Here is a 14204-nt window from a genome sequence, read left to right on the forward strand (position 1 = left end):
CGGGCTAACTTCTATTCTAGTAAATAACAGTAAAATCAAACTATTCCTCACTTTGCTATGGACCCTCTGGACAGCCCTCAAGGACCCCTGGGGATCTGCTTTAATCAACTCCACCGGATTAAAGGGCGGACGCCACCTCCCCACGCTGCCCCGTACAACAAAACGTGCGCACTGCAAGGTCCGCCCACATTCAGCACGAGTGTCAAGCTAGCCGGGCCAGAATGAGAAAAGATAAAAGTTCCGGCATCAAGCTTTAAAACGAAACCATTATTTACGAATATATGTTGAAAAATCTTGGCCTGTTGTTATAAAATTGGATATCGGCCAGTCAATGTTGTCCTTGCAATATGATGTAGAAATATCCAAGAAAAATTAACCAAAATATCTGTAGCGGCCTACAAAAACCCATGTCGCTCAAAGCCTTTTATTTTGAAGGCAAAATCCAACATCCGGTGTTGTCCTGGCCATCTGTCGCTGCCTTACTGCAGTTTGGGAAGCTGTGGGTGTTGACATGCAAGTGTCACTTGGTCAGCTGATTGCGGGTCGTAAAGCTGCTTGGCTAGTACTGCTCCAGCTAGCCAGTTTAGGTAGCTTAGCCTAGCTGGATGTTTGTTTTTGTTAAGGTTATTACACAGTTAGCTATCAACCCAGCCCTCAACTTTTTAAATTGTTATTCAACATCGCCACCGTGCGATTTTAACTACTCTACACTCGCTATCGACTTGGTTTGGAGTGGGAAGTCGCCGTTAGCCTGGCTGTTATTCTGCTGGCAGGGAGGGAAGGGTGAAGTTGCTCTCGGTGTCTCTGCATTGCAGCCCGGTGCTGCTGATGGAATTCAAACACACAACAATGGCGACTCCCAGTCCTAACAACTCAACAACATCCAGCAGCCACAACAGCAGCAATAACGCAGGATCTGCAGCACACCACCATCACCAATCCCAATCTCAACACATAACGACAATGAGCAGCATGCAGGGTAAGCGCAGGGGATGTAAGAAGATTTGCTTGTCAGGAGCCCACATATTGTTGTAGTGAAGGTTAACGTTAGCAGTGCTAGCCGTGGGAGGCTCAGGCTACTCCCTGGATTGAAAAATATTCCCATGGGCAACGGACTGTGCTAACAAACTGATTGTTTATTCTACGAGTTCCTAAATCTGAGAATAAATTACCATCCTGTAGGCCACATAAATATACGCATTTCAGCCATTGCTACCATTTAGGTGTGATGTGAACCGATACGTGCGGTTTCTCTCTTGCCTGGAGAGGAATCCAAGCCAAACTCCATTCAAAAGTCTGGCAATTTAATGTTGCTAACATAAATATCGCATAGAGCATGATTTAATATATCTTACCATCCAGTATTATTCACTCTTCAATTCGGCATACATCCAGTCTACCAAGCAGCACTTATTTTAATTAATTAAATGTTACCTTTTAGAATTAGGTCGCCTGATATTCCTACAAATTTAATGAAACAAGAGTTGTGTGGTGGATTTTATATATATATATGTATAAATATATATATATATATATATATATATATATATATGCCGAATTTATTAAAACACAGTAGTGCTTCAGAAGCGAATGTAAATCATGTTGTACAAGGTATACAGGTTTGCCGATATGCAAGGCCACATCAAATTGCTAGATTTTTGAATGGAATTAGGCCCAAACTCCTCCACGAGAGAAGGGCAAAAACATGCAATAAACTTCTAATGTTAGATAAAAGGCTTCCATTTAGTCTTCAGTAGTGAGTGTATGTAGTGTTATTATTGCAACACCTCACCATCACTTTGTATCCTATGGAATGAGATTAGTAAAACCTCTTTTAGTCAACACAAGTATCCAAGCCATTCTCTCATTCCCAGCCCTGCTAAACCAATGCTTATTATAATGCTGTTTTTCTGTACAATGTCTCATTTTAACTTTCAGAATCCAACACCTGCTGGAGATGTCAGAGTGAAACAGGTAGCTACACACTTTATTGATTTCGTAGAGTAGGATACACAGTTTAATTGTAAATCTTATCATGCTAGAGGTTTATTCTTTAGCATGGTATGAGAGTACTTTGGAAAAGGGCTTTTGCTGCTTTGTAAAGGATCATTCATGCCAAATGTAAAAAGACAAAAAAATATTTTTTTTTTTACTCATCAAAGTTAATAGAACCACAGACATAGGATAGAGCTAAGATAGAGCTGTATACTTGGGCATAACCCCCCAAATCTCTCATAGACTTTTTTGCTTTTCTCACACAATCACACAGTGTCCCATTTGCTGATGTTTGTCTGATTTTCAGACTAGACCTTGGCCTCTCCCACCCACCAAGTGCAACTTAGCTATTAGTCTTTGAACACAATGATATGAATGATATTAAAGCTTACACACCTTCTTATTACACAGTTTGTTCTCTCAGCACTGTGGTTGTTTTTGTTTGTTTCACATTTATGTGATGGTTTGGATTTGTAACTGATGAGTTGCATGTTAATTTTATATCCCTGTTAACTTATTTTAGCCAAGGAATTTATGAGCAATGAGATTCTACTATAGTGATGCCTGATAATATTATGCCTAAACTTCTATATTTGAATTTATTAGAGCTTACCAGCTGGTTGTTTGATATTTAAAATTCTGTTAGATATTTAGCCCTGTTGTGTAATCCTGTTTTCCTTTACATTTCCCTGACCGTTGTTTCACCCTTACCTTAATGCTAACTAATGACCCCTAACTCCTGACTTGATGCTGAATGATGGTGAGCTGTCCCAAGAAAAACATTTATAAAACTGTAATGTCTTTTTCCTTGCAAAATCATTTCATAATTGTAATTCATACTCATTTCCAGACCAGATCCCCTTTTTGTTTTTGTTTTTTTTAATCTGCAGGTTATTTTTCTTCCTTCATTTGCTGTGTTGAAGCTGTCACACTGACTCACACACACCGTGCTCTTGTGCTCTTAGTTGTTTCATAAATGTGCGCGCATGCAAATGCATTACTGTCCAGAAAATGCATTTAACCCTGTGATTGATCGCTGTGGTACGTCTGACAGCTCAGCGATGCAAGGCCAATTTCTGTGATTGGTCACCCAACGTTAAATTATTTGCCAACCAACCCCCCAAAAAACTGCAGGATGGCTTTTAATTTTGGATTCATTATAATATGAAATGGACTCCGTTGTATTTCAGGAGCATTTTAACAAGAATCACATTTGGTTTAATCAGGATGCCCAAACAGGTGAACTGAGAACCAAAGCCAAGGACCCTTTGTAGGTAAAGTCCTGTAATTAGTAAAAAGCAGTCTGTTGAGGAAGCTGGCAGACTTAAGGTGAAATATGAGGAAAATAAAAGCTGTCTTCTCACCTCTAGGGTTTCAGATAAACCTGTCTGGAGCTCCCCCAAGTAAGCCAAACCTCTTTTGCTACAGCACCAACAGTTCTCCTCCCTTTGTTTCCGCCTGACAGTCTGGTATGGGGGAGTCTGTCCTGTTGTTCTCAACTAATCCAAGCGAAGACTCGATGGGTTCCAGTAGGCTTGTGCCGGTCGTCGATAGTTTAACGATTAATGTGACTTTGCTTAGGCCTACCTGTGTCTCTGTGTTTTTGAGGCAGTACGGTCGGACACCTGCACTGATAGGATCACCATTGATTTCACACAGGAGTTTCATAACCCGCTGCCTTTTGTATCCCATTTATCTAACTGTGGGCTACTTCTGACTTTCTGTAGTTCCCCCAAAGTCTGATTGTCTTAGTGAGTTAGCAGCGATTTTGCTAGTGTTGTCAAAAGCATATATAACATATATAATAATAACATATATAATCCATATAACATATATAATATAGGCCAGCTCTTCGGTGTTTGTGTGTAGGGCTGGGCGATAATTCAATATTATCGTTTATCGTCTTTCAGTAGAATAATATCGTGATGATATTATGTTAGTTTTGGGATATCGTGATACACAATTCTGCTGTCTAAATTGATGATAAACAAGCACATTTTATTTAAAAACTCTGACAAAACGATGTATGAAACATTTCAAAGAATACTGTTTGAAAATTTTAAGTCTAACCTAACATTACCATTCAATGTACAATGGGATGAACATCAGTTTGATTATTTAACCTGATTTTGCGCACGTGAGCTATATCGTGATATATATATATATATATATCGATATTGGAAAAAAATGCTTATGATTATATTATTTATTTATTTTGATATTGATTTCAACCATATTGCCCAGCCCTATTTGTGTGTCTCTTCTCATCGGCACAAGCCTAAAGCTTAGAGCTTCCATTGACACCTTGGCACAAGATCCTCTCAACTGGTTTTCCCCACTCTGCCCTTTCCTCACTGTGATAGCATAGTTGTGTCGCAACTAGAGAAAGATGGCGTTGTTTTCATTAATTTAGTTCCTATCAAATACCGTAATGGAAGCTCTACCTCATTGGTTTTCAGTGTGCAACTAACAAGCAAAAGTCGTGCCTGTAGTGTTGTCACAATACGTGTTTTTCAACCAGTTTGTATTTTTTCTTTTAGTGTGAAAGCTACACCGAGTTTTTCTTTTTTTTTTTTTTTTTGGCATGGGGTGCACTTCAGCATAGCGCTTGCTTGTCGAGACAAGGACACTCGCTCAAAGTTTTCATTTCAAACAATGTTTTCCATTTAAGCCTATTGGAATCTGAGCACACACACATTCTTGTGGTATTTTGGGTGGAGCGAGCGTGGGATGCTTCCCTCGATTCAAGGTGAAATCAAAGCAGTTGGCCTTGAGAAGCATGCCTCCATCGAGATTCATTAGTGTCTTTCTTTTCTCCATTTTTGTTTTTGTTTACCTTTGGGGTTTTCTGGGTCTGCATTGTGAATGTAGGCGTCTGGGATCTTAGTGGCATGCTCTGTTTCTGCATAAAAAAAAAAAAAGATGTAATGCGTGCAAGACACAAAGGTAGATAGTAGGGCAAGACAAAGATATATTTTCTGAAACCTGGTGAGTATTTATAGGCTCAGTGCACTACAGAAAGCCTCAGAGCAGCACAGTGCTGAATAACCTGAAGTATTAGGGAACTGTTAAAGAGATGACACTGGTATTAGGACAGGCCAGTGTCATCTACCAATGACAATGTATAATGCATAATCTATCTATTTAAGTGAATAACTGAAATAATGGGTCTGCTATTTAGAATAACACGTCATGTCATTTAGCAGACGCTTTTGTCCAAAGCGACTTACAATAAGTACATTTTCTTAACAGTAGTCAAACCAACTGTATATCACAGTCTTCATCAGCTAAGCCTTCAACAGGAATAAGTAGTAGAATAAGTCATTATCTAACCAGAACATTGTGAAACAGAAACTTTAAGATCTTAGGATAAACTTTCATCAGGGATTTACCTGGTTTGGGCTTTAAATGTGAAGGCTTACCCAGCACATGATAATTTTAACTTGGTTGAGGCCGTATGGATCAAAATTCGTCAGAAACACGATGGCAAATTTGGAATGTATTTTGTAAAATATGCATATGCAATATCCTTGTGCTATGGAAAGCATGACGTCCATGAATTTGAGTAAATTTGAATAAATTTACTTGTCCCCTCATTGCTTTATTGGTTTCTCATTCTACGGTTTGTGTTTTGTTTGCACTCAGTTATCACTCTGTCCCTTTCAAGTGTGATGTGTTTGCTCTTTGGCTTGCTCAGTCCTTACAGTCGTTGCCTCGTTTGTATATCTAATGGCCGTTACGCGTCCTTGTCCCAAAATCAGGTAAACGCAAAGCCCTGAAGTTGAACTTTGCCAACCCGCCGATCAAATCCACGACTCGATTCACGCTGAATACGGCGGGGCCGCCCTTCCAGAACCCGCACATGTAAGTAAACCTAAACATCCAGGGTTCCCGCACTCGCATGTATGTAAACCTCTTGGCTTTTCATCCACGAGGGTGTCCGCCCCCAAAACAATCCAGGGATCCCACACTTGGACGTGGGAACAAATCATGTTTTTCACGTTTGTCTCTCTCTCTCTCTTACACACACACACACACACACATTTATGTCTTTTGTCAGAGAGCGGCTGAGGACACACAGTATCGAGTCGTCAGGAAAGCTGAAAATCTCCCCGGAGCAGCACTGCGACTTCACGGCCGAGGATCTCAAAGACCTGGGCGAGATCGGGCGAGGAGCGTACGGCTCGGTCAACAAGATGGTGCACAAGCCGAGTAACCAGATCATGGCAGTCAAGGTGACCGGATGCCCTCATTCACCTGTCTCCGTCTCCACTGCAGTAGAGCATGGCATCATTTTTTTTCCATCTGTGCTTGCTCTAGTACTGAATCTAATGAGATTCCTGAAATAAACCGAGATGATGAGTGGATTTATTAGATTAATCTGCTCTCCCTTAGAGGGGATTGATGTACTGCAGGTGGCATATCTGCAGACATAACGTTGGATCTTCAATGTTTGATCGTGTTTTTTGATTATACCGTATGTTATGTTGATGTGTTTCTTTCACAGAGAATTAGATCAACAGTCGATGAAAAGGAACAAAAGCAGCTGCTAATGGACTTAGACGTGGTCATGAGAAGTAGTGACTGTCCCTACATTGTACAGTTTTATGGTGCTCTGTTCAGAGAGGTGAAAACGCTTTACATTTCAACTGGTTTATATCTCAGCTTTTAATGTATTTAATGTATGGAATAATAATCATTGAGTTTGAAATCAGTATTATTTCTCCCTTGAATGCGTTTGTTTCTTCTGTTCTGTTTCAGGGCGACTGTTGGATATGTATGGAACTTATGTCTACCTCCTTTGACAAATTCTACAAATATGTATATTGCTCATTAGACGACGTGATTCCAGAAGAAATATTAGGCAAAATAACATTAGCTGTAAGTATTTTGTGCAGCGCATGTCTGTCTGTTTAAACACAAAGTAGCCTAGTTATGGCCTTCTGACACTGAGGCTGTTTTCTGTGTCTGTTGCAGACTGTGAAAGCACTTAACCACTTAAAAGAAAACTTGAAAATAATACACAGAGGTAAGACGATAGCAGATGCTTTCTTTATCTTAATTTCTAAACACTAGCATATCTCTGTTAGCACCTTCAGGTGTTTTACACTTTGCTCTGTCTCTCCCTCAGATATTAAGCCGTCTAACATCCTCCTGGACAGGAATGGGAACATAAAGCTGTGTGATTTTGGCATCAGCGGTCAGCTAGTGGACTCTATCGCCAAAACCAGAGATGCAGGGTGCAGACCATACATGGCAGTAAGTAGCATGGGGTTCAGTGTTTTGTGTGGTGTGGCCATCATTTGTATGGCTTTAAGTTAAAGGAATACACAACAAGTTTTTGGGAGATTGACCAATCGCTCAACTTACTCGTTAAGTGAGGAGAACATAAGACACTAAAATCATCAATGTGTTCCTGGTAGATCATTGGCTCTGGTGCTCCATGCTAACACTTAAGCATACACTATGTTAAGTGATAGCAGGTGACTAGCATAAGCCAAATAACAAGACTGATAATTTGGCAATAAAATATTTTTTTTAGTGTTTTTTTATTATATAGCCTATAGATTCACAAATCTTAAAAATTCCTAAAAAAAAATCATTATCTCAATATATCTGATGTAGCCAGGTTTATTTTTGGAACTATTTCAGATGAGGAACCACATATTCATCCGCTGTGCAGTGATTTTTAGTTGTACATAGTCTCCAATCACCCTTCCTATGGAAACAGGGAAAGTAGTCCCTTGTACAGTATGTTATTTTTATATAATTTAATGTAAATTTTGCCAGTCTATTACCATTTAGCTTTAGAGCTGGTACCAGTTCTCATTTTGTCACATTTGAGATTATGGTAGTAGCCAACTATCACTCAACATAGTGAATGCATAAGTGTTAGCATGGAGCGAATGATCTACTGGGGACATATGGATGATTTTGGTGTCTATGTTCTCATCACTTGACTGGTAAGTTGACCAACAGGACAAATCCTGCAAAATCTCGCCGTATCCCTTTAAGTGGCTGGACTTGGTCAGCATGCTGCAGTCAAGAATCAGGCAGAGGGACGACCAGCAGGTCAATGGTAGAGTTTAATCATCCCAGCGGGTCTCCGAAGTGAAACACAATCTGCAGTGGTTGTGCCTGGAGTATACTGTGATTCTGACTAACGCATACTACCTCAGAGAGTCATAAATTACAAAAGTAAACAGTTCTGGGTTTGTACAGCTTGTAATTCACTGAAACAGGATACAGATATGAATAAAGGCAGGTGACTGACTCATCTGGTGACACAAGAGAGCAGTAAGATGTTGGTGTTCTCTGGATAGGATCATTTATGACGTGTCAGTGCAGCTGGTGTGAACTGTGCTGAGAATAGCGAGAATTTAGTGACCTAGTACTGACTAAGGCCTGCAAGAGACAGAAGAGAAGAGAAACATGCTCAGTTTTTATAGAGGCATCAAGCAATCTATGGCCTTTAAAGGTCCAGTAGATGATAGATTGGCAACCAGTAGGAATTGCCATCTGTCATTTGCATTTTTGGCTTGAGAACAAGGCTTTGTAGCCTTAGTAGCTGAAATGTCTTGGGACACCGGTCGCTCATCCTCCATTGCTGAGCAGTTGAAAATGCCAGAAGATGCAACTGGGAGTGTCTTGAAATGCCAGTAGGCAGGGAGTTTTTCTTCCAAAATGGAGTACGGGCCAGAAAGTGAGTTTTGAAAGCCAGAAATCTTCAGCACCTGGTGTAATAAGTAATTGTTGAGTCATTGGTATTGATCAACAACCTAATCAACTCCCCACAGATATATTGTGGTCATTCTGTGCTATGGGGCAGTACAAATCTTTCTCGTTGCCCCTTTAATTCCTTCATTGGCCTGTGTTGCATTGGAAAGGAAATTGTACAATGCTTACTGATACTGGTGACAGGTTGAGGATTTCTCCAAGCAGAGATCAGTGGATGACATGATTGCAGTTTACATTTGACATCTTAATTGCTTGCTCATGACTTCATATCCTGGGTAAGCGGCCAGTGTGTGTGTGTGTGTGTGTGTGTGTGTATGCATGCGTGCGTAACATGAAGAGCACCAAACTGCTGGCAGTGCGAGGGAGTGATCTCACCGTGTCGTCATCAGTGCAGTTTATTTTTTGTCGCGGGGTTATGTTGATGTGAGCCGGGAGCTCCCCCCGTCTCTCTCCACAGCAGTTTCCATTCTAAATTTGGTGAGGGGCTATCAGGACGCAGCGGCACACCTCCGCCACGCGCGCTCCGAAAGGCCGAGGAAGGGCGGCTTCATTCATGTCTTGGTTCGAATGAAGCCACCTAGGAGCTTCCCACAGCTGTGAGCTCACAGCACAGGAATCTCAGCCGCACGGCTCCAGTTTCCTGTTTCCAGTTGGCAGACCCGCCGGGCGCTTGGCCGCCCCACCGCCGGTTACTACAGGCTCTCTGCCTCGTCAGGCCGCCTGAGAGACAGTCTGGCATCGAAAAAGACCGTCCACAGTATATCTGGGGAGTCTGGTTTAGAGTTCCTACCTGCAGCTTTTGGTTTTAATCTGGTGGTAATGGTTAAGTTGTTTTATCTGATCATGTGTCTAATATTTCGGCAGAAAAAATGTGTCCAAAGCACTCTTCCCATGCAAAAAGTAAAGAGCCTTTATTATTTATTGGCTAATGCATAGCATGCACGCGTTTAAAACTGGAAAAAAAAAAATGTTTAAACAGCACCGACGCATTGCGGCACGTACATAGCCTTCCTCAGGGTGCCTAATATTTTGGACATAGATATAAGATGCTGCATATAATATGTCTGTTATATCTGTTGGCAATGGCTATTCCTACTGATTATTGACCAAAAAGCGTTTAGTGGATCTGGTTGTATTTGAATAATGGCTGTGAATGCAGAGCCGACACACTTCTCCAGTCTTGGCAGATGTGAGCCAGGCCCGATGCAGCAGGCTGCCGTTGTACCATCAAACACATCAGTGCTGCAGCACAGACTGTCCCGCGCTGCTGGGTGACATCAGCATCTAATTCAGGCAGAGAGGTGCTTCCTCCTCTCAGCAGAGCGGCCGGATGGATAGATAGATAGATACAGGATTCTGCCAGTGGCACCGGCAGCCTCCTGAACCACTTCATTAGCATCGCTTCTCTTTCCTCTGGTTTGTAATGGATGTGGAGGGGAGGTCGTCGGTGAGGGATTTGGCAGAAGCGGTCGTGTAAGGCATGCAGAGCCACGCTCCGGTCCTGTGGGGTTAGGAATGACAACATGCAACTTCCAGAGCTGAAGGCGTCTTGTTGCGGCGTGCTGTGCAGGTGAAAACATGCCCAGAGGTGATGAGGCCGCTTGGTATTCCTAAGGGAAACAGATATGCACCGGCTTATTTTGGGCATTGGTTTTTAAATCCAGTATGGAACTTGGAAAGTGAGAAAGGAACTGGCTTTTAAAAAATCCAAGTCCAGGCTCTCCCATGGGCTTGAAAGTTAAAAAGCCTTCCATGTCATTGGCTACATTTATATGCATGGCTGTACTCCAGTTAAGGTCTTAAGGCCAATTGTGCTGTGTTCAGCATTTACTGAGTTTGAGTATGATGAAAGGTTTTCACCAATATTGTAGCTGATTCATGGACCAAAGATTACCTGCAGCTCTAAAACACCTTGTTCAGAAATCCATTTTGGATGCTCCTCTGTCTTAAGCAATTAATTGCAGCCTCTGTGATTTGGAAATTGCAGAAGTTCATATTTCGATTAATTGTTCAGCTCTAATTTGTATGACACCTCATCTCTGAATTCTAAAGACTACCAGATGTCACTGAATTTGCGGCAAGAAATATCTCAGAACGTGAGTTTCAGAGAATGTAAACAGTACTACTGTTATTACTTGCGTGTTAACAAGCACATCTAGCATTTCACTGGTCTACATGCAGAATCAATAACGCACAGCTATAAGTGCTCGCACCGCCATAGACACCTATGGCGTAGCAATGGCGGCACTTCGACACAGAAGTATAAAAAGGCCTTTATGTATGTAAATGTAGCCACTGTGTGTCCAACATGCTGATAAAGCCATAGACCAATACTTACAGATGTTTTTTTTTTTTTTATATCTCAGCCCTCAGTTAAAGGCTTTTTAACTTTCAAACCAACATAAATGCCTGGACTTGGATTTTTTTTATGCCACAAAAACACATAATCATGGTCATAATATTTCCTTTCTTTTTGTTTCAAGTACAATTCCTCTCCAAGAGCACATGTGGTTGTTTGAGACATCTGAAGCGCTCTGCCTCCTGGTATCGTTCCTCTTTGAAATCCAGTAAGGATTTTTTGAGTTGTGTTTGCTTTTGTTTTTAAATGTCTTTTTTTTTTTCTGTTTTCTGTTTAATCCACAGCCAGAGAGAATAGACCCCAGTGCGTCCAGGCAAGGCTACGACGTGCGATCAGATGTATGGAGTTTGGGAATCACACTGGTGAGTTCATGGCATCTAATGCTGTCTTGACTCTGACGGTAAAAAAAAAAAAAAAAATAGATACCAGCTTCACACACTATCAGGATATCTGCGGATCTGTATAAAGTGTGAAAAAGCATTAAATGATCTAAATTTAAGGCCTTAAAAAAGTATTAAAATGCCTTAATATTGTCAGAAGTCCTATTTTTTTCACCATGTTATGAAGATTTGTTTTCAGTTTATTTTCATTTTGAAATTAAATAAGGATTATAACACAATATGCCAAACATGTTTTGTGTTCCTCACGTATGCTTTAATAAACACAGTTGGGCATCATGTGCCTGTATATTTAATTTCTTGGTGTTTTTCTTACACTTCATCTTACACTACTGCTCTTCATTAGCTGTGTTCAATCGGAAGTAGTCAGTTTTTGCACGTTTTTTTGTTTATTTTGGTTGTTAAATTGTCCCTCAATCCAGTTCCAGGTAACATTTAAAGCGTCTTCTGCAGATTCCCTGACTCTGCTGCCTGTGTGTTGTTCTCCATGTGTGTTTCAGTATGAGCTGGCCACAGGGCGGTTCCCCTATCCCAAGTGGAACAGTGTGTTTGACCAGTTGACCCAGGTGGTGAAGGGAGACCCTCCGCAACTCAGCAACTCAGAGGAGAGGCGCTTCTCTCCCAAATTCATCGCCTTTGTCAATCTGTGGTAAGAAAACAATCGCTGCGAATGCATTTTGAACAGCTGGAACAAGGAGCCGGGCAGAACAGCCGGCCACAGATGTGAAGCTGGAGAAATAACTTGTCAATTTCTGTGATGTTCTGATGACATGAAATGCAGCCTGTATTAGAGGTTGACCTGAGTTTTCTGTTGTGTCATGGGCTGCTGGCTGCTCTTCTGTCCCCCTGGTGGACAAAACGTGTCTTGCCCTCAATCTAAGAAATGGAGTCAACTTCTTTCTCTGCTGTATTGACATATTTCTCTTTTTCTTCCTTTCTCAAGCCTTACAAAGGATGAGTCAAAAAGGCCAAAGTACAAAGAGCTGCTGGTGAGTTCATATTTAGTCTCTGTATAGGAGATTTGTAGGAAAAAGTCTGGTAAAAGTTGTAAGATTGAAAGATGTAATTGAATTGATGTAAATGAAAGGCCTTAAAAAGTATTAAAATGTCTTAAATACAGCTGTTAGATTTTTTTCTTATTTTTTTTTTACCATGTAATGACAGGTTCCTTTCTGCTGCATGTCAACTCTTAAATGAATACAGAAGAGGCTTAGTAGTACAATATGCATCCTATACTTTACTAAATACTAAACACAATTGGACTTCATCATTAATTTCCTGGTGTCTATATTTTGGTTTTTAAATTGGTCTTGAAATCAATCCCAGGTAGCAATAAAAAATGTCTTAAAAAGTCTTATATTTGGCTTTCAGAAACCTGCAGATACCCTGTTACAAAAAAAGAGAGCAACTACGATTTTTTATGCTTGAACGCAATAAATATCAAAAACAGGACTTTTCCCTTTTTTTTTTTACTGATCCTTGCAGAACTTAACGGTTCAGAATAGATTGATGCTGGTACTTTTTTTGTATTTACTGTGTAGGAATTCCTATTGATGTTTAAATATGACTTTCTGTGATTTTCGCCCTCAGAAACACCCGTTCATTCAGATGTACGAGGAGCGCTCTGTCGATGTAGCCAGCTACGTCTGCAGGATCCTGGATCAGATGCCGGCCTCCCCCAGCTCACCCATGTATGTGGATTGATAGCCGGACAAGACGAAAAAGATAAAATAAAATAAAATAAACAGCAGCCTGAAACAATAACGACATCAACAACAAAAATGGCAAAAAAAAGTAAACAAAAACCTGGTGTAAATTTGCTTGGTCCCCTTATTGCAGTGTTAAAGAGAAGAATTGTAAAGCCTAAAAAAAACACCATGTGCAATAAAAGTGGTGTTCATTTCAGTCACATCTGTATAATATATCACACACTTCTGTCTCTCTCTCTCACCCACAAACACATACACACACACACACACACACACACACACAGATACACACTCATGTAAGTATAGTAGCAGCTGAATCAATCAACCATGGTCTTGACTCATCTTGATGTGAGGCCGCATCTCTAAAGTGAATAGTACAGTGATTTAAAGACAAAAAAAAACAAAAAAACAAAAAAACCTGGAAGTGTATTTATAGAACTAAAATCACATGTGGAATATTTGATTTGGAGATTCTTCAACATACTGGAATCATGCTCTTTGTGAATTGCCCCCCACCTCTTCCATGTATGTGAGTTAAAGCATTGTGTTTGGTATCTTAATGGAACTTTGCTTCTTAGGGTATTAAGCAATTTAAAAGGTTAACGCGTCGGAGGGCAGAATCATGTTATACCTGCTGTCCATCCAACGCCGTGAGGTTGCTTTCCTCACTGTGCAATGGACTATGTGCTGATATATGAATAAAGAGAGAGGAAAAAAAATGATTGTGTTGATGTTTTTTTTTTCTGAGCGTATATTCATTTCAGATCATGAGTATTGATTTGATGCTGCGGTCATGTGATCTTGTTACTCATGCAAGTTCATAAAGTCCATAGTGCAGGACTAGAGGAACCAGCTGACCTGCAGCAAATGAATTATTAAGCAAGCAAAAATAAGAACTCACATGATTGCTTGTGGTTTAAACAGAGCTGTCAGTTACTAAATTCTAAAGCTATGACAAAGTCTCTGCATCTAATATGATTTGACACCAAAACTGACAAACTCGCT

The 14204-nt window shown here is 40.6% G+C and overlaps 1 protein-coding gene across 2 annotated transcripts; it reads left to right on the forward strand.

Annotated features, from left to right (window-relative positions):
• The first annotated feature begins 536 nt into the window (after positions 1–536).
• map2k4a (mitogen-activated protein kinase kinase 4a) lies at positions 537–14062 on the forward strand. 2 transcript variants are annotated; one of them, XM_071896101.2, is made up of 13 exons: positions 537–979; positions 1939–1974; positions 3366–3398; positions 5757–5859; positions 6056–6230; positions 6503–6622; positions 6757–6876; positions 6973–7024; positions 7127–7254; positions 11377–11454; positions 11991–12139; positions 12434–12479; positions 13081–14062. In XM_071896101.2, exons 1-13 carry the CDS (start codon positions 829–831, stop codon positions 13192–13194), a joined length of 1305 nt encoding a protein of 434 aa, XP_071752202.1. In that variant the 5' UTR covers positions 537–828; the 3' UTR covers positions 13195–14062. The 2 variants fall into 2 exon arrangements, with proteins under 2 accessions (XP_071752202.1, XP_071752203.1); XM_071896102.2 differs by lacking the exon at positions 3366–3398.
• The last annotated feature ends 142 nt before the right edge of the window (positions 14063–14204 follow it).

This window comes from Centroberyx gerrardi, chromosome 7 (assembly GCF_048128805.1).
Source record: "Centroberyx gerrardi isolate f3 chromosome 7, fCenGer3.hap1.cur.20231027, whole genome shotgun sequence".
Lineage (NCBI taxonomy): Eukaryota > Metazoa > Chordata > Actinopteri > Beryciformes > Berycidae > Centroberyx > Centroberyx gerrardi.